General features: G+C 38.5%; 1 protein-coding gene across 3 annotated transcripts in view; it reads left to right on the forward strand.

Annotated features, from left to right (window-relative positions):
• The window catches only part of tpk1 (thiamin pyrophosphokinase 1), a 71,041-nt gene that overhangs the window by 31,118 nt on the left and 18,763 nt on the right, over nucleotides 1-21,160 (forward strand). For all 3 annotated transcript variants that reach the window (XM_067577701.1, XM_067577702.1, XM_067577703.1), the window contains exons 5-8: nucleotides 13-85; nucleotides 3,092-3,187; nucleotides 11,415-11,561; nucleotides 17,012-17,120. In XM_067577701.1, coding sequence (XP_067433802.1) covers nucleotides 13-85; nucleotides 3,092-3,187; nucleotides 11,415-11,561; nucleotides 17,012-17,120 — 425 coding nt within the window. The remainder of the gene's footprint in view (nucleotides 1-12; nucleotides 86-3,091; nucleotides 3,188-11,414; nucleotides 11,562-17,011; nucleotides 17,121-21,160) is intronic.

Raw genomic sequence — 21,160 nt, forward strand, 5'->3', positions numbered from 1 at the left:
TCTTGCATCCAGTTTTCTTCCAGACTATATCAGTGGGGATTTTGATTCCATTACTGCCGAGGTCAAAGCTTTCTATGCAGACAAGGTGAGTGGAAACACAGCTTGCACACACTCTCAGACCTACAGGTGCTCACACAGACACAGACACACAGACACACACACACAAAGTGCTTTAGACGGACATAATTTTCAAGTTTGGACAAAAGATGAGTATACTATCTTAACTCTGAAACTTACAACTGGACTCCTTAGCCACCTTTACATACAGGAAATTTTACTAAGACGTTGAGTTGTGTTTAGATCATACTCCATATGTGTTTTTCTTTCCTTTGCTCATTTGTAAGATAGATGTTTCTAGTATGTTAGTGCCTTAAAGGAGTGTGTAGGATTTAGTGCCATCTAGTGGTTGCCCTCTCTAGAGCCAGTGTTTGGTTTGTCCTTTCTGGGCTACTGTAGAAACATGGCGGTGCAAAATGGTGGGCTCCGTGGAAGAGGACCCACTCCCTTTGTAGATATAAAGGGCTCATTCTAAGGTAACGAAAACATGATTCTTATTTTCAGGTGATTATATACTAATGAAAACATACTTATGAATATGATTCCATTTCTGGACAATTCTGGACATTCACAATTAATGAATGAACTAATAAAAGATGAACAGTGAAATCTGAAATTATTATAGATACATGTTCTCCCAAAATGACCCTTGACACTGTCACTGCATTTATCAAACTAAACTCTCAGCAACTCGACATGAGATCAACTATCAACTCAGCTTGAGTTTGAGAAAACATCTTGCTTTCAGAGCATGAGTGGTGTGTCAGGGTTACAGAGCTGAGATCAAGCTGCCTGAGTGGATAAGTGACTATCCAAAGTTGACTGGGGTTAATGCTCGAGACTCTCCAGGAGCTCCACCTGCAGTGACAAGAACATGCAGACTGAATCATAAAAACGGGCACAAGTGTGTAGTGTGACACGGCTTCAACTGTCAGTGCACTCAAGGTGGATTTAGATCCAATCACCACAAAGCACTTCTGGAGATAGTCAGAGTCACATACTGTGTATTGCAGGTATATTTTCTATACTTTCTGCTCACCCAGAGTCAGGCAAACTTATTGCAGTTGAGCCTGTCAGACTGCTAAAAGCCTAAACCTCATTCACAACTCTAAACCAAAGACCCTTTCACACATGCAGTCTATCCCTGAAATGTTGAGAACATTTCCTGCATGGGGCCATGTGTGAATGAGAGCAAGATCGATATTCAGGGGAATCTGTACTGCCAATTTCCCACCTCAAGACCTTGTAACATTTCAGAGAAAATACCAGTACAGCTGTGATGTGAATGAAAGCAGTAACATATCAGGGACAAGCACGTAAAGGGTTACGTCCGTGTGACGAAAGATGATTTCACATGGAGTGAGCGAACCAATCACAAGACTCCGCTGATGATGTATTTGAATCAGCAACTTGTTTACGGTTGCCTTGCCAATGCTTACATGGGTGATTTGATAACCAACAAGCAATACAAGTTCTTTTGTTGCAAACAAGCTCCTTTCTTCAAGAATGGCTGGAAACCGGACAGATTCAGAAATAAGGGAGCTCCTCTCAGTCCACCGCAAACACATATCTGGCCTTGCCCTAACTTCATCTGATTGTGTTGAGTTTTATGGTGGTTGGCATCAATAAGTTCTGCATTACCGCCATCTGCTGGACTGTCTCTTGCCCTGTCTATTCTGGCATTGCCATGATATGTGTGAAAAGGTGCAAGACGGAAATGTTCCTGAATGTAGCTGCATGTGGGAATAGTGAAAGTCACCAGCTGTGCTTGTAAGATTATCCCTGTAGTTTACCAGGAACTATGTGTGAAAGAGGCTTAAATTATATATAAACACAGTACTGCTCCAGAGTCTTATGATGACATCATAGTCTTGGCTCCCTGTGTGCCTAGCTGTGTAAGAGAATTATTAATTTAGACAAATTTAGGCTAAACTATCCAAGGTCATAAAAATAAAATGCAAATTCTTCTGCAAAGTGGACTTTGTTTGGTTTATAACAAGCAAAATGTCAAACTGGAACACTTGAGGAGAGGTGAGGCTTTGTTCAATAAATAATAAATACAGTGTAAGGTGTCACATACACATGCACAAACACTTTAGAGAAAAGAAAATGCCGTTCCTGTGTGATCTACAGTAGGTGTTGTACCACTCTGTGTGTTACTGTGATCAGACCCCCAGTGATACACACTGTGCTTACAGTTTGATATGCAGATCCACTACTTCACCAGGGATGCAACCTTCGACATACACATACACCAACACGTGATTGTACACTTGCACACAGAGATATGGGATGCCTTCAGCTGTGACACTCTCCTCTTTTCCTTTCACCCTTTCTCCCTCCCTCTGTAGCTTTCTGTAATATTAGTCCATTTTCAGCAGGTTGCCTTTAAAAATGAGCAATACCTTTTTCCATGAGAGAGAACAGAGTGTTATGGTAATGCTTTAGGAGCAGAACAATGGGAAAGTTTGAGGCGTTCCTTCAGAGATTTGTCGGAAACGGTGAATAATTCTGCATAAATGGAAGGGAGAGAACAGAAGAGCATCCACAAGGGAGGGAGAGAGACAAGGGGAGGTGGGGATGGAGGGATGAAGGGAGGGGAGGGAGGGAGGATGGATGGGATCAAACAGAGCACAGCGAACAAGTTTGTGTGAACTGACTGCACTGTGTGTGTGTGTGCAATTGGGAAGTTGGTGTGTTTTAGAAGGAAAGTGACAGTGTGTGGAGAGAGAAAGAGACAGAGGGAGAGAAACCCAGAGCATGGTTGTTTACCTGGATGCTGTAGTTTAGGGCCACTGACTGGAACCTTTTACATTATTCAGCAACAGAGCCCGTAGACAGCCAGACAAGACTAAAACACTGATTTATACCTCTCTCCATCTCTCTATCTCTTTCTGTTTTTCTGCACTCTGTAATCCCACCATCCCTTATCTCTGCCTGCATTTTTGTTTCACTATCTGTGTATGCGTACATCTATCTGACTGTGTTTTGTTGCCTGTTAGAATGTGTTTCCATTTTCTTTATGTGTGTGCAGGGGTGCAGGCTGATAGAAACAACTGACCAAGATCTAACAGACTTCACCAAGTGTCTAGCCATCATGGTGAAGGAGATTCAGAGACGACAGTTACAGGTAACAGTCTCATTCTAACATGATTTTGATTCATGCCTGTAATTTTTATTATTTAAGGAATAGTTCAACATTTTGAGAAAGAGTTAGGTGAGAAGAACAACACAACATTCATCTGTCTCATCTAAAACAACCTAAAGTCATTTCAAAATTAGTTTTACTTTTCTGTAAGAGTTTTTAAAAAATGTTTGATCTCTGCAAACAAAACTGAGACAATTATTCTTGCAATTATTTACAATAAATCATTCATGCCATTACAGCACAAGTTTTTGCTTCATGTTTGTATTTATTTCAGGCTAGCAGTTTCCCCCTGTCTCCAGTCTTTATTCTAAGCTAAGCTAAGTTTTTTCCTGGCTCCAGCTTTATATCAGACGGACAGGAACTAGAGTGGTATCATTCTTGTCATCTACCTCAAGAGACCGAATAGGCTTGTTTCCTAGAATGTTGAGTTATTCCTGTTATGCAGTTGATTTTAATTAGCATATGAGTGTCAGAAACATTGTTACTGTTCTTCGCTTGTTATTATTCCGCCTACGTTTTATTCTTTTTCTGCATTCTGTACGTTTTTTGGACCTTTTCAACTGCTGCATACTTTGTGCCAGAAAAACCATTCAAATGTCAAACTGTGCAGCTCATTCAGCAAATGTGTGCTGATTATTTCCAGTTTTCTAGCATATTCCAGTGATGGTATATACATTTTTAACCCCTTAAAGGTCCAACGGTTCGAGTATGGGCAGGTACAATCAATGCCTCTGTCAGACTACCAACAAACACAAACAATTACAAAATTCACGCAACTCATCAATGAAGGCTCATATTAATCCACTGAGTGATCAAACTCTGACAAAAATGGTCTAAATATTCACGAATGGCTGTTGCATCATTTCAAATTAGCCCGCTGATGTCCTGTCCACAGCCTACAATAGTCAGCAAGTCTGCATTGAAAGGAAGTGCCTGCCTTCTTTTGTGTAATGACCGAGCCAATAGGAACAGATTCTGCTGATGACTGGCGCTTTGTATAGCTAATGAATATCCGAAAATGACCGTATGCAGCTTTAGTGGTTTCTATAAAGCCACAACATGGAAATTGTGTAAATTTAAATAGTTTGCTGTGTTACTTTTTATATGAACTGCTTTTCCATCATAGAACTTGTTTTGACTCTTTTATATGCACAAAGTTTAGTTTCAAGAAGGGAACAATGCACTATAATGTGTTTATGCTTCAGTGACTCTGAAGCAGGGGTCATTCGGTGTCTGTAAATGGCCTTTTTTTGGAAGACACCTAGAAATAACCCCAGAAAAACATGTGTAAAATATTCATTTTCTGTGGTATTTGTTATTAAATTTGAACTTGGACTAGGTAAGGCTAAATGCTGTAGTCCCATTGTGTTTTCCATCTGTAGGCATCTGTTTGCAAAAACATATTTAGGCAGAAATAAAAACCTTCTACTTCATTGTGTTCAAACTTGTTACTCAATGCCAGTAGCACAAACAGTGATTCTGACTGTTGGGGAAAAAAACTTCAGAGTGTTACCTTTCAAAAGAGACCAAAACTATGCATGTACTCCTGGTTCATGAACAGCCTTGGTTAGGCGTTTTAGGCTAATTTTACAGAAAAGGATTGTTTAAACATCATAATTTATAATGGCAGTCAATGGGAGGAATGACCCAACTCAGTTGGAACCTTTGTCAATTTGAAACTCAACTGCTCAGACATCCCTTATCCTACAGACCCCATTCAAACTTTGAAGCATTCACAAAACTTCAAATTTGTGTTCTGTGTTGTGATATCTTTTGTACTTTTGTAGCGATTTAAGTCCAAAGTGAGAGCTTTTACTTACAGATTCCCTCTTCCTTTAAACACTATGTAAACATATTATGCATCCTCATGCTCAGCTAGTCCTGCTGCCACTAATAATGTTCAAATCTCCGAGCTAGAAGCTTCATTTTAGGAAAATAAATTACTCCTCAACAAAATTTGAATTTGTGCTTTATGTTTCAGGTATCTTTACTGGCTCAGTGGTTAAGCACTGTTCATGGTCAGTTTCCCTGTTAGATTACAAGGTTCTGAGTTTGATACCTAATCAGGGCAGCGTTCCTCATAACATTGCTCTTCTGAATGAAATTGCTTTATATGTTTATTATGTACATCATGCAATGCGACTGCGGCACCCTATAGTATTATAAGAATGCCAAAATATTGGTTCTCAGTTTCAACTTTCTCTCCGTTTTGTCATGGAGAGGAGGGCTCTTGCTGGGCCTACATTACCCAGTGTGGCTTGCGGTCTGACGAAGATATCTGAGGGCGATGGCATCATGTCACTTCATCAAGATTGAATGTTTTTTCAGTGGAGAAAGTAACCATGTAGATTCCCAATATGTCCCAGGATGACGACGCAGGAGTTGGGCTGCTGCGAGATGACGCTTGTCTCACCCAGAGAGTGGCTCCAAAACATTGCAACAGATTTACAAACAGGCGTTATTCAGATAAATTAACCACATTTTGGGAATCTACATGGTTACTTTGTTGCCTGAAAAAATATTAAATCTTAATAAAATTAACAGTCCTACAGCGAAAATTAGAACAGTCTGGCTCAAAATCTCCACCATGATGCCATTGCCTTCAGATATCTTCATCACCACATGGCATACTGGGTAATGTAGGCCCAGCAAGGGCCCTCCTCTCTACGCCAAAATAGGGAATGGAAAGTTGAAACAGAAAACCAGTGGCAATGAAAAAAAAACTGACAGCGTAAAAAAAAACCTGTTACTGAAAAAAGCAGACATGAAGGAAAAATCTGAAGATTGACATTGAAAAATTTAAAAAATATCACAATAAAATAAGATAATATGGTTGTAAAATTGTAATTTTATATGTATTTTTATATATATATATTTTTATATATATATTTATTTATATATAGAATTATATGTATATTTTATGTCTGTGTTTTATTTTTCAGTGGAACTTTTTTCAGTGCCAATACAACTTTCCAGTACAAGTGTTTCAATGCCAGTGTTTCCTTTTTTCAGTTCAGGTTTTGTTTTCAATGCCAAATTTGATTTTCGATGCCAAAATTTAGCTGTCACTGTTCTAGCCCCATACAGCAGTAAATGTAGCACTTGGTAAAACGAATAACTAAAGGTCTCCTCTCCCTCAGCCAGCGAAAGTTTAGTGCCTTAAGCAAGGCATTCAGTCCTCAGCTGCTTAAGATAAGCTGATCAGAGGTCAATAGTGTTGGACTGTGGTTGACTGCGAGCAGATCCCAGGTGTGTGTTTGTGTGGGTGTATGAATATGAAAACATTGTGCTGCTGGAAAAGAACATGCATGCTCACACAACATTCCCTGAAGAAATGAAGAAGTGTTGAAAATATCTTTGGGACATTATCCACATTTTCAGCCACACATAAAATGCTATAATGTAATTCTGATTTGCCTGTTTTTTAAAATGAAATATTTCATTTTTGTTTTGATCTTAAAAGTGTGAAGCATTTCCTAACAACCTAATATCCAAAACTGAGAAATGAGCTGCCAGCTAGAGCAAAGCTCTGTGCCCAGCCAGCTGCTGCAGAGCCAGTCACACACAGTGATCTGATCCAGAGATTGACTCCATTTCTATTCTGACTCAGAACATGTCAGCTGAATTGCACAGAATGTACATCATTTGAGAAAAAAAATATGTAATTTAATAAACAGTGTCATTTTAATTTCAAAAAATATCAAGTGTCATGGGGAATAGTTATGTCTATCTATGTATCTTTGTCTAGTTATCCATCTGTTTTCTGTGTGTCTGTCTCTTCACCTCTTTCTTTCACTTTCTCTATCTCTCTATTGTTTCCATTATTAGAATTTTTAAGCTGTATGCTGAGTGTAGCTCCAATCAGTGCCGAGTGCCCCAATCACTTCACATCTGTAAGCTGATGAAAGACCATGGAGAAGATGCTTGCAGACACACAAACATACACGTCATCTCATATGCATACAGGTTGCCACATTGCGCATTTTCACTCTGTTTTTAGGTGCTAAGAGAAGATACACTTTGTCTTTCCTTCTATGGGCCCTTTTTCCCAGCTTGGCCAATATTTACTCTGAATGTTTGTCTGTCTGTCTGCTTTGGAGAGATAGGAGCCTTGCAATCAGTTTTTGAAACTCTATAAGAGTTGCTGATGATGACTTTTTGTTTGTTTGCCAGGATTTTTCCACTTTTCTTTACCCACTATGACTCTTATTTGAACTTTTGTTCCCTTCAGCACTTTGGGAATGGGCGAAGGTTATATGAAAGCGGAACTTTTCTAATGATTTAATATCATGCCTTGGCGTTTTTCCTGTTGCTCACCTTCACTAATTTCCATCCACTTAGCCTGTATAAATGAATTAAATACATAGATGAAATAATAACTGGGTGATTTGCAGGTTACTGAGCATTGTGCTTGCGTTTGGGCTGTTTAAGATTCACCATATTAGCCCCTGAATGTTTTCCTCCACACAGCTTAGCGCTCGATTTAGAGAATTTATCTCATATTGTGTTGGGTGAAATCCCAAAGAATAGTATCAGAGGATTATGGTGGGTGGATGTGTTTGTGTGGATATACATATATATATTTATATATGTGTGTTTGTGTATACAAGTCTGAGTGTGTGTGGATAGAAAAGTGTCTATGTATACTTGCCTATCTATAGCATGCATGAATTTGGTAAAGGCTGGCTTGTGTGTGTGTGTGTGCAAACAGTACCTGTTTACATCTGTTTTTCTGGGTACTTGTTGATATGTGTGTGTTTGTCTGCTTGTCTTCTCGCTGCTCTGTCCTAGTTAGCTTCCCTCTCCTTTGTTCACTGTTGCAGTTATAATGAGCACCACTGTTTTCATTTTCTTCTCTCCTTCTCTGGTTATCTGTTCATCATCCCCAATAACTGTATGTGAGTTTTTGTGTTGATCTCCGTGCTTGTGTCCCTCACTCTGGTTCCCTTAGTCAATAAGGAGGGAGATCTGTTGAGCCAGCTTGTTAAGTATTCCTCATTCAGTCAGAGATTCTCCTTGCCCTGCTAGGTTTTTTTTGTATTTTTTTTAGGAAACAAATATGAAATAGGCACAAATACGAACAGTTATTTAGGGTTTTGTTATGCATGGCAGACACAACAGAAGTGTTGATGGAAGGTGGAAGATTCAGCAACCCTAAACCCTTTTTTCTAGTCATTGGTCCTTGTTCTGTCTCAGCATCCTTTATTTTCTTTGATCTTTTCTCTCCTGGTTTTGGTGACTTGCTGTGAATTTTGAACTGACTGATACTCTGCACTGATTCCGTTCACTGCTGATTTGATTCCACCCTTCTCTTATTTCTCTCTCTGGTTGCAGCTTTGGTCCTTTCAGGGAATCCTTGTGGATAAGAATTTTTTCTTGGGGAAGTATTAATGAAGGCAGGAAGGACAACAGAAATTAAAATGTTCGATGTTTGGATAGATTGACAAAATGGCCAATCCTACATAAGACTAGGTTTAGGTAGGAAATATTTAGAAAGACATTTCTGTGTTTGCTTCCACCTGTTTGCAGTAATATACGAATGGAGCTCTTTGTGTCAGTGAGTGCATATTCCCACTTTTTATTAAATCACAGAAAAGTATTTGACTGTAAGATGTTCATTTTTCTTCTTCATACCCTCTCTCTCTTTCTTTCTCACCCTCTCTCTTGCAAAGGGTTTTTTTTATTTTTTATACCAAGTGTTGTTTACAGTTTAGGCAATGCCTCTGCGTGTGCATGTGGGGGCGTCAGCCAGATGTTGAAATAACCTCAGTCTCTGCACTCAGTTTTGTTTTAACTCTATCCCCTGAGGGAGGAAGATAGTTATGATGCGCTCTCTTTGGTAAATAGTCCTTTCCTGTCATGTAAAGCAGCTCTAGTACATGGCTGATCTGAGCTCTTTTACCTGCTGGGAAATTTTGAATATATTGAAGTGATAGCTGGTTATTGAAGTAATAAAGGTTAAATGAGAATGCATTGGAGTAGTATTACTACACTTGGAAATTAAAGAATCGTTAAGATAGGGGCACCACCTCCATTGATAGATTAATTAATTAATTAATTAATAATTAAAAGCAGAAAAATTGCCCCAGACAAAGAGTTTTAAAACTTCATATAGTTGGGTTTTGGAAGAAATAGGATGCTTGGCGCTCTTTTGAGGGACCTCATTAATTATTAATTAATTCCTTTGTGTGGAGAGAAAAACTGACCCTAAAATAAAAGGGAGATCATTTTATTCCTATAGAATATTTGAAGACTATATGTGCTTGCAAATTGAGTACTCACTCATTCTGTTGTCAATGCTGACACATCATGAGAACCAGTGAGAAAACACTTAGAAGTTGCAATATTGATTGACCACAAAATACAGAATAAAATCAATAAACCATTAATTCCCAATCTGTAATTAACAAAGGCAGGAAGGACAACAGAAATTAAAACGGTTGATGTTTGGATGGATTGACAAAATTGCCAGACCTTGTGAAGAAAAAAAATCCTACTTCAGACCAGGTTTAGGATAATACTTTCTTAAACCTATCAAGAAAGCCTTATCCTAGCAATCGAACCATAGCTAAATAATACACTTGCACTGGTTAATATCAAATAAATCAAATGCAATATGTGTGACTCATAATTAACAAATTTTCATACATCAAACTAATTTATAGTTCTAAAATTCAGTAAAAGTTAACATGGGTTAGACAAGTCAAGAGTTTGCACATTTATTAGCATTTTCAGACCAATTCAGACACTTACTGTGCTTTAAAAAACTTAAGAGATGGTAAGCTAGCAGAAGAAGGGAGGGTGGTTTATCCAGGTTCCCGGGGGGTCTTTTCCCTACAGCTACTGTATGTGACCTGCTGGAGTTTTCTGTGCTGTAATTTAAATGTGTCGATGCATGCTCATACATACACAGCTGTTGTTGTAGGCAATATGATCTGGCTGATTAGTAGCTGTTGTGGTGAGAGTAGTAAATTCTAGTTAGAGTCATTTTACCTCTTATATATTGTCTAATTACTTATTCGTGACGTGTTGTTGTAGTGAAAACATTGAAGTGAAGTGTGTATGATTGATTATATTTGGGTTCATTTCCTGTGCTGTTGTGACTGTCAGTCGTCAGCCTCTGACAGCGCCTCTGCTACTAGACTCTGTTGGGCTTTAAGGCTGTCAACGCTGGTGCTTGACTGCTAGGGGACTTCCTATAAGTGCTGAGAGCTGTAAATATTGTACTTGAATCAATTGCTGGCTCCAAGTTAAGAAGAACCTTATCTTAGCTCTAAGGTTGCAGAAAATAGTATTAGTTGAAGTAATCCACTTAGCTTACTTGATTTGCTATTAACATGTTCACCTCTTAATTTAAAAGTCAGATTTTTTACCATTATTGTAATGGCCCAAATTCAGTCTTTCATTCACCACAGATTTTTTATCTGTTCTCCATCTCAGTTCTTTCTCTAAGCGCTGTGTCCTTGTTCTTTTTTTTTTTTTTTAATACTTGAATGAAGCTAAATGGCTTGTGTTGTTGTGCTTTCCTGTTTGTTTTTTTTATTTGTTTCTTTGTTAACACAGTAAGGTTATAGTCTCATTTAACAGATTTTTTTTTTTTAATTTTTAGTAAAATTTAATGATGATTACAATGTGTTTTTGATGCATCTAGCATCACCATTGTAAAGCCTCCATCATAATGTGTTTACATTTTCACTTATAAATATTGCTCATAACATATATACATAGAAATTTCAACCAATTCCCACCAAAAGCAATTCATTTGGGTTTTTACATGCTATACCCAAACTCACAAAAACTCATTGTGCAACTGCAACCAAATTTACAGTATGTGAGAGATACACACACTTCATCGGGGCGATGTTGCAAAATTTTATGGCATTTCACCTATAGATGGTCATAGAAGTACAATAAATTTAGTCATTACTAAGTTGTCATGAGTGATGTTTTTTCTCCAAAAAAGGGGCCATCATCAGCATATTTCGTCCATCACCATGTGTATGATGCAGTTTTTTGATGCACAAACATTTTTTTTTTAATTTTGTTTCCTTATTTTCTTTCTCTTTCTGCAGCCACCTTTGTCACCTCGCCATAAACTGAAACTGTTACTTTTCTTCAGTGAAACAATCAAGAGCATCCTGCCAGAGAACCAGCCCAGTATGTCAAACCATGATAGTTTTCTGTGTCTTATTAAACTCTGTCTATCCAGGTGGACGCCATAGTGACACTGGGCGGTCTGGGGGGCAGATTTGACCAGACCATGGCATCTGTTGAGACCCTCCACCATGCCCTGTCCATGACACAACTCCCCCTGTTGATCATCCAGGGGACCAGCCTGGCATATCTACTAAGACCTGTGAGTGCATTGTAAACACAAACTTCTAAGCCTTCACATGTATGTGTAGACATACAATGTTTCCTACTGTGCAGCTAACCTGTTTCTGTCCTGTCATTTGTGTTCTGTTACATTTCGTTACACATCTGTTTAAACTGGCTGCAGCAACAAATGTCAGTCCACTGGTAGTTAACTTTGGGTGAAATTGAAGGTGGGCTATATCCATATTTTTAAGACTATATAAAAGCTAAACACAAACACACAAGCCCACAGTTAATTTTCACCACACTAGACTAAAGTCCTGCTCTCCTGCCTTAACCTCTTCCACCTCTTTTTTAGGGGTGGGGGGACAGGGGATCTTTAGGGTGAGATAGCAGGTCAACAGTACATGTCACATATGTAGAAGTGGTATAGGCTACATCATCTGAAAGCTGGGAACCTGAAGATTAATATGAGATGCAGCTCAGCACTGTATGTTAAGTTTTTTGAGTCATAAATCTGTAATAAACATTGTGTTTTGGTTAGGCACCTATTCAAATTTTGAAAGTTTAGAGTGTATAAGGGCTTAGAACATTATGATAGAAGTATATGATGACCATTCCCATGCTCAATTATGTCTCATAAGTTGTTGTAGCAATTTCTGGATTGATGCCATTAGTTAGACAGATTTGGTGTAAAATTTAACCATTTTTGGCCACTTGAGAATTGATTAAAAATGGTCAAAAATCCAAAATACCACATTGAGACACCAAGACCTTGAGGATCACCATAGAATCATAAAATGCTGTGATTTGGTATCAAAAACTTTTGACATATGGAGATTTATGTAAGAAATGCTTTTTTCGGTGATTGGATGGCAAACACTTCTGTTCTGGAAATTGCTCAGAAACCCCCTTATTGTCAATATACCTAGGAAAGCCACACATCCCCTGAATGTTCTAGGCCTCTAGTTTGTGGTTGTAAAGTTTCATGAATTATCATAGAGGTCACAATAGGTCATTTTATACAGTGAGGCCAAGTTTCATTTTTTCACTACATTGAAATTAATACTGTGGGGACTAACATCATCACACATGAATACCATTGGGCTCACTGAATCCACAAGAGTCTCATCTTTCCAGTCATACCAAATTTATGCAACTCCAAGACTGTTTAGAGACCCCAGTATGCAGAAATATTCAAATACACCATTTTTAGAATAGAAAATAGAAAATAACACATTTATACTGCATGCAAAAAAACTGCATGATTTTTGCTCAAAACTGCATGGGATTAGCATAAAGTGGGCATGTCAGTAAAGGGGAAATTTGTGGGTACCCATAGAATACATTTTCATTTAGATGTCTTGAGCTGAGAGGTCAAGGGACCCCCTTGAAAATGGCCATGCCAGTTTTTTCCTCAACAAAATTTAGCTTAACTTTGGAGCGTTATTTAGTCCCCTTGCCAACAAGCTAGCATGACACGGTTGATACCAATGGATATCTTTGGTCATCTAGTTTCATATGATACCAGAATCTTCACTGTAGGTTTAAAAGCCCGCCACAGCCTCTGAAAGACATAAATGTCGGCGGAGGACCCCAGCATCCTTGTGGAGTTTAAGAGGTTAAAATCTCCCACCCTTTCTAATCATCCCTCTCCTGGTCCTTCTCTTCATTTTCTGTACTCTCTAAAAGATGTTCTTTTCCTTGCTCTGCTTCCACCTTGATTGGAATGTCGAACACTTTGTTTCTGCGTTAAGTAATCAAGAACACACACACACACACACACACACACATACATAGGCACACACACTTCTCTGCTCTTATGGTGCCCCAATTTGCTGTTCTGCATGAGGGAGAGTGAGTCTCTTTTGATGCTCCCAAATTGTTTTTCCTCAATGCCAGCCACTTTCTCATGCTCCACAGTTGATTGAGTTTACAAGTGGGGCCGAGGAGCTGCCATTTGGGACACACACTGCTCTTTTTTTTTTTTTTTTCCCCTGTGTTGTTTATTTGCGAGATCTTCAGGACAAACTGTCACACTTCCTGATGACACCTTGTAATACGTTAAGTAAACCTCTCTCTCAAGCACTCCCTCCCTACTTCTTGTCATTATTCCAAAGGCGCGTTGTCATTTGCTGCTTCATACCTCGACACCTCCAATTAATCTTACTTCAGTGAGGGTAAATTAAGCTTGTTTGTCAACGCAGCTCCAATTCGCCAGCGGCTGATGAACACAGACGCCTGTACATGAAGGTGAACGTAACCTTCGAAAGGCCCAGTGCTATTTGTTCAAGTTACATCTGTAATTGAAGTGTTTACAACTTTTGCCAAATATACTCACCACCCGTATCCCATGCAATCACGGCTTTGTTACGTGCTTAGCTTTCGGGATTTCGGTGGTACAATCAAAACATACAGACTCGTTCATGTTCTGTAAGCAATCTGACACCTTAACACGCAACAAAGTAAGACTGGAGCTAAATTAACAGTTTTGTCCATTTTGCTAATCTGACACCTGGAACATTTCACCTGGAAATATATCCAATATATAGTCTTAAAGCTAAATTCAATATTTAATGAAACCTGCATATTTTAAAAAATCAGCTTAGAGTCAAACATGTGTGTTTATCTCACAGTGTCACAGACATGCAGTGATTAACTTAGGGTTGTGCCTGTTTGCTTTAGCTTTTGTGTCCCAGACGAGGTGTCAAAGCATCATTATGCTATCTTTGGGAAATATGCAAAGGTCTTGTCTTTTCTATAGCTGGCTCAGGGCGTTGCATAATTCTCATCTCTTTTATTAAATTATGGGTGGGGACACTGCAAGAGCTTCAGGCTTGTTTATTTTGTCCTTACACAACAAGAAGATGTTTTAATCAGTCTAGGTCCCAAGGTGACGCTAAATTTACTCAATATAGATCTAACAAAAAAAGAAACTTCTGCTGAGTTCATCTGTTTTGTTTGTTTTTCTCTTTCTGCCTGCTCTACCGAGTCTTGATCATGTGGCAAAGCAAAGCTACACTTAGTCTAGTTAGTATCCCAGCCTCTGCGAAAGCCTTCTCTGTGTTGCGATAGACGATCCACAGCACTGTGTCAGCCCAATCTGTGCTATAAATCATTCTATAAGCACACACACTTCAGGTCAAATGTACAAGCTTGTTTACCTGATGCCCTTTTGAGGAGTGAAACTTGTCAGTGCAAGAGCTGATTTAAATGATTAAGTGTAGCACCTGAGGTATGTTAACTCACCCCAACTTCTGCTGCATTGGAGGAAGTTGGAAAGATGTGGCATTCAAACATAAAATAAATATGAAGCAAAGAACCAAAACAGGATGGTCTCTTGTGTACTGAAATTAATAATTAAGTGTAAAAACAGCGAGGAGAAAGTATCAACTTTGTTTCTAGAAATCATATAGAAAAAAATAGTAAAATTATTTCCGAAATGACTTCAATACCCTTTCTTATCTGCTTCAAACATAATAATTAGTTGTTTTCTTGTCTCCTCTTCTCAGAGGGTCAGGTTCAGATGTTCAGCAGCATGCTTGTTGCACTTAGAAACCCAAAGACACGCTGAAAAGTATCTCAGCAGATGGTATTTTCACAGAGACTGGACCATAGATGATTATGGTAATTATTCTAATTCCAGATCGCATACACATGCAACATTTTTAGGAAAACACATGTCATATACGGATACTCTTAATTATGTTATGAAATATTTTATATGTCTCTCACTAAAATAAACAAAGATGGTGAACATCGTAAACACCTGCTTAGCATCAGCATGTTGGCACTGTCATTGGGAGCATGTTAGTATGCTGACGTTAGCGTTTAGCATGGCTGTAGACTTGTTTTATGTTTATTATTCCTAGTTCTCTATTATTACTATGCACTTAAGCCTGTTTTCATATCACACCACCTACAAACTTATTTACTTTGATTGGTAGCATCAATAATCTATCTGCCCTTTGTCTATTTTAATGCAATATTTTACATTTAAAAAAAAAATAAGTGGACCTCAATCCACAACCAAATTGTCATAGACTTAACACAAATGAAATATGACTACATTTAAACAAATTATAACACGTATGTTAACATTATATGCATGGTTTTCTCTGCCTCATACTTCTGTAGCTTTGAGCAGATTCAAAAAGTCACCAGGCCACTTCTAGAGCTCCATCTTTATCCCTCTTCTTCTCTATGTCTCAGCTAAAATGTTCCTACCACAGCCAAGCTACCAGCTAGCTCTACGACCAAAGGAATGTATATTCTCACACTAAGTTGAGCCTCTCATCAGCTCCCGGCCTGATGTGGCCTGCGTGTTTTAATGTGTAGGGGCACATACATTTGTTTTCCCTTCTCTCTGTTCCTCATAGACACACTCACTCTGACACACTTTCACAAAGAGACTGGTGTTTATGTGTAGAAAACAACCTGAGGGATGTTACCTGAACACCAAAAGCTCCAAAGCTTAAAATTTTCCTTCCCCGTTGGCTCCACAACTTCAGGAAGCCAAGCAAATGAAACTCTTAAGTGAGTGTGCCAATGTTTGCTGTCTCTGTCTGTGTGTGTATGATCCATTTAGATGATTGATCTAAATTCTAGCTGTCAGTGCTTTTTGTCTTTGCTTAGGTATATAGCAGATTGACTCAAAGTGTTGATGATACATAATTATCAAATTTCATGTTTTCCTGCAGATGCATTGCTTCTCTACAAAATAAATGTATACACTGTGAATGAAAGAAACTTTGTTTTGACCTTTTTATATTCCAGCATCAGCCTTTATTATATCCAGTGTATTCAGAGCAAAGTCATTATTCAGCCTGAAGAGTCTGACACTGCCTTGGACCTACACTGTATGATGCTCTTGCCTTTTTTCTCCCAGCACAAGTTTCTCAAAGGGATACTGTGACATTTTGAAATTTTGTTCATGTTTATTTTCTTTCTAGAACACTTTAGAAAAATACTTAACTGTACCTCAGAAACATTTCTTCATATGTCCCTCAGACACTATTGAAGAAGATTTCGTAATGCTGTTCTTTCTAAAGTAATGAAAATTTTAGTTTACATTGTCCATTGACCTCAAGTGAGGTATTCATAACAATTAGTTTATTCAGTAACAACTTGCTTTTCATGTGAAAAGCAGTAGTTAGAACTGTTCTGGTGTGTCAGTGCAAAGCTCCTTTGACTCCTTATGACACTCAGTAAAAATAGACTATAATTCAGAATGGCAAGGTTTCCTTTTTAACTGAGGGTAGGAACTGAAAATGGGTTGCAGCTTTGACAAGAGCAATAATTTATTTTAATGAGCCGTGGTCCCTGGGCGGAGAGGCCAAGTTCCTCATTTGGGGCTTAAAAAGTTTAAGAAGTCTTGCCTCTGCATTTATGTTCTCTTTTAATTTTTCCTATCTTGTTGTTTCCAGCCGTCACTGACTCAGGTGTACGCACGAACACATTCATATTCACACTCATGCTGTGTGTCTGCAGGGTAGCCACAGACTGGGGGTAAACACTGGTCTGGAGGGTGACTGGTGCAGCCTCATTCCAGTGGGTGGACCCTGCCAAACAATCACCACTGGACTCAAATGGAACCTGAGTGAGTCATTTTTTTTCATTTTTAGCATTTGAATGATGCTCCACAGCCAATAATTAGACTCTAACTTTCCTCGTTACTAAACTTTGTATCAGCTCAGTAGAGCAGATCCTTTGTCATCTATTCCTCAAATACAAACAATATAAACAAATTGAGCATGGAAGTTCATTTCTGAACTTGGAAACAAGTTAAAGAATCTACTTTTTTTGTCAAACGTACATAAAATATATATGGGAAAATGTTGTAAGGTTTAAACGGTGGATGTAACCCCTAATATAAAGAAAATATTAACATAAATTGATTTGTTTTTTGCTCGTGAAACCAACCAAAATCTAAAATAACCAAGATACATGTTTATAAGAGTAATGGCAATATGTAGCTGGAAGATAAGGGTTTCATGCATATAGTAGGGGAGGAAAAGTTCTCAATATCCAGAGACTCGCTAGTATCACATGGCGAATTTAACATGGAGTGCTGAGAAAAGAGCAGCTCCCTTCCATACAAATAATAACAGTTAGCTGCCAATACTGCAAACCCAACTTTAGATTAATGTTCACCAACAACTTCCACTGACTTTTCAACAATAGGTAACAAGATACAATAAAGTACAGATGCTTAATTTGCTCAGTCATAATGAAGCTTAGGTTTAAGCAGGTTTCATATATTGAAAACACTTACATACCACAATGAGCTTTTCATATTCTTGAACATTGTGTGAAAATCTAATCAGACACTCGTCTGTGGACCCCTGTGGTCTCACACCACTCAAAGCCTTATGGCCAGCTGTGTTCTTAATGAGTTGGCACAGACCAAACTGCCACCAGTACGAGGGAAACCTGGACCTTCTGTCAGTGGGGTTGCATAAAGTGTCTGCTTCTCGGTAGGTGTCCATTCTCAGTGTCTGTGTGTGTGTGCATGTGTATGTTTCTCTGGGACTCTGTACACTTGAGCGAGCACGCTTTTGTGCCCGTGCTTGTTTAAACATGTCCGTATGCATGTGTGCGCTTCCAGTCTTGTTTATTAACTTGTTGTTTGTGTGTGTGTTTTTTGATCAGCTACAGTGTATTGTATATTTACTCAGCACACCTGTGAGGTGGCCTTGAATGGTAATGAGAGGGACTTTATGCATGAGAGTCCTATGCAGATTAGCCAGTGATAACAAGACGCATAATTAATGACATGCATATTTAGAAGGCTGGAAGTAATGATTTCCCTCTGGGGTCGGGACGAAGGACAAGAATATGAAACAAAAATTAGAGATATCACTTCTTTTCATGTTTTGACTGCTGCATGTATGACTGCTTATAGAGACGGTACATCTTGTAATCTTCACTGACGCCTTTGTTTTTACTGCACAACTATATTTCTGTGTAACGGTTTTCAATGCAACTTACTTGAGGAAGCCCAGATCTGCTCTTTGCCACTTGCGCGTGACACTGAGACTCTTTAGAAGTCCATTGAAATGATGCTCCTCACTTGTGTTCAAAGCCTGTCTGTGATGAAAAATATATGATCTTTCTATAAAGCAAGAGTTTTGGGCTGTCAGCTATTACAGCCTCGCTGGCCCAAAGGAGACTCTTTGCTGGCATCCAGAGCTTGTTTAAATCTTGCTTTAAAGAATAAAATTCTGCAAAGATTTGTGTTGTTTTTATCCAAAGTGTAAATTTGGGATGAGTAGTCAGTTATGAAGCAAACTTTTTTTTTTTTTTTCCCTGGTCGTTGTCCTCAGGGAGTGTGCAGGATGAGCTGAAATACCCTTGACACAGGTTAATTATATTGTGTGTTCACTTTTTTATGTTAGTTCATCAATTATTTATGTTGTTGTGAAATTAGATAAGATGCAGTACACATGTATGTTCACTGAGCTAAGCTTGAGTTTTCAGGGAGAGGATAAAGTTTTTGTCTTATCAAGTTGTTGTCAAAGTTGGCCTTGAGTTACTGTTATTAAGGTTTTCTCTGGAACAGTGTGGAACGCATAGCTAATGAAGTGGCAAAGATATGAGAGAGAAAAAGCCCAATAAAAGTTTAAACCTGTGCATGAGAAAGTAGTTCTTGGTTTCAAATTATGGTATCATTCAAATACAGTCAGTCAGGAGAGAGCAAAATTACCAAAATAAACAGCATGTACATATTCTTTGGTATTTATAATCTCATACTGTAATGCATTTCAGTGAGATTAACCATGTTTTAATTTATTTAGTCTCTGTTGTTTAATATCTCTGTTTTAGAATGGTTTCATTGGGAACTAAGAAAAAACACCTCCTTCACAAAGAAAATTCTATTCACCACCATTGTATGATTTTGTCTGAAACTAATAAGCCTATCCGGCTGGACAGTTGCTTAGAAAGAACACTTGGATTAGGCCTTTGAAAAGAAACTAAGTATGAGGTGATGCTGGGTGAATTCTTAGAGCCACGTACTTGCCAAAAGAGTAGTTATCGACAGTGGGTGCAACTAATTGACCTAATTTTTCATGTCAGTATAGATACAGACAGTTGGGGTAACAACCTGGCTCAGTATGTTAATAAAAGCCTCTCTAGCTGCTTCCCAGGGCTGTGCCTATAAAAAAAAGTACATGGGAAGAGTTAGATGAGAATATTGACACTATTCTCATGTCTGTAAGGTAAATGTGTATCTTTACCCAACAGCCAATTAGCTTAGCTTAGCATAAATGATTGGAAACAAGGGGAAACAGCTAGCCTGGCTCTGTGCAAAGGAAACAAAACCCACCCACCCTCACCTTTAAAGTTCACTAATTTACAAGTTATATCTCGCTTGTTTAATCAGTACAAAAACTGTAGTGGGCAGTGAGGAAGAGAGGAGAAGAAGAGCCATCTGCAACATCACTGAGACAGTGGAGAGAGCCCATAGATGGCCGTGGCTCAAGAGAGTCTTTGTTGAGACTGCTGTCTAATGAAAGGACTGCACTGCGGTAATGATACTAAAGGAGGGGAGTGTACCACTAAATAATGAAATGACTGCAGTGTAGCAAAGGTAACAATGTAGGAGGCAAGTCTACAATTTTATAATGAAGTGACTGCAATGTGCTAATAGTAATACAGGAGGGTTTAAATGTGTATAATGATGTGAATGTAATGTGATTGCTAGAAAAATGTCTGGACTTCTGAGTATTTGTAACATTGCTGTCACTCACATACCTAGCTGTGGTAATTCACACTCTCTCTCATTCCTACTGTCCTTTTCCACTCTGTTCTTTCTTCACCTTCTAATTTGCTGTCATTGTCATCCTTTCTTACTCTCTCTCTCTCTCACTCCTGCTATCTCTTTCCTCTCATTATTAGTTGCCGTGACAGCTGAGTTAATTATCACCTTCTACATGTTACATTAATACTCACTCATCAATTGTAAATCCCCCCCTTAGGAAACTGTCAGTAAATACTGTCATCGTGTGTGTGCACTTACTGTGTCTTGTTGTGCTGATGCTTGTGTCTATGTGTCCATATGTGTCTGAGTTGGCATGTGTGTATTTTACAGCCCATCCTCACAAGAATATTCAAGGTCAAGGTAAACTTTATTATCTCAGATAGTGAAATTCAGGTGGTCAAGGTGCAGAAGTATACAAAGCAGTCAAAAAACAGATATATTTAATATATATATCATATATATAATACAACTATACAATATGCAGTCCCCCCTTCCTTCTCCCTACCACACACACACACACACACACACACACAGAGCATTTCCAAGCACCCTCACTCTAGTAGACACTGACATACACACTAACGTAGAGACAGATAAATACTACATGATCCCTGCGAAACAAACTCTGCATCAGGATTAGAACCAACTAATAAGATAAAATAAAATATATCACACCATACAAGTGTTGCACAAGGACTACCGTTGCATATAACCCTGGCCAAAACATCATTAAATCCTATGTTTTGTACTGTCCCTCTCATTTAACAGTCCTGAAGGAACAAAGGACTTGCAAAACCTGGTTGTTCTTATTTTCCTTTGCAGAATCTTTCCTTTGCTCCGATAGCTTAGTTGGAACCTGTTGTGTACAGGGTGAGTAG

This window comes from Thunnus thynnus, chromosome 21 (assembly GCF_963924715.1).
Source record: "Thunnus thynnus chromosome 21, fThuThy2.1, whole genome shotgun sequence".
In the NCBI taxonomy this organism is placed as follows: Eukaryota; Metazoa; Chordata; class Actinopteri; order Scombriformes; family Scombridae; genus Thunnus; species Thunnus thynnus.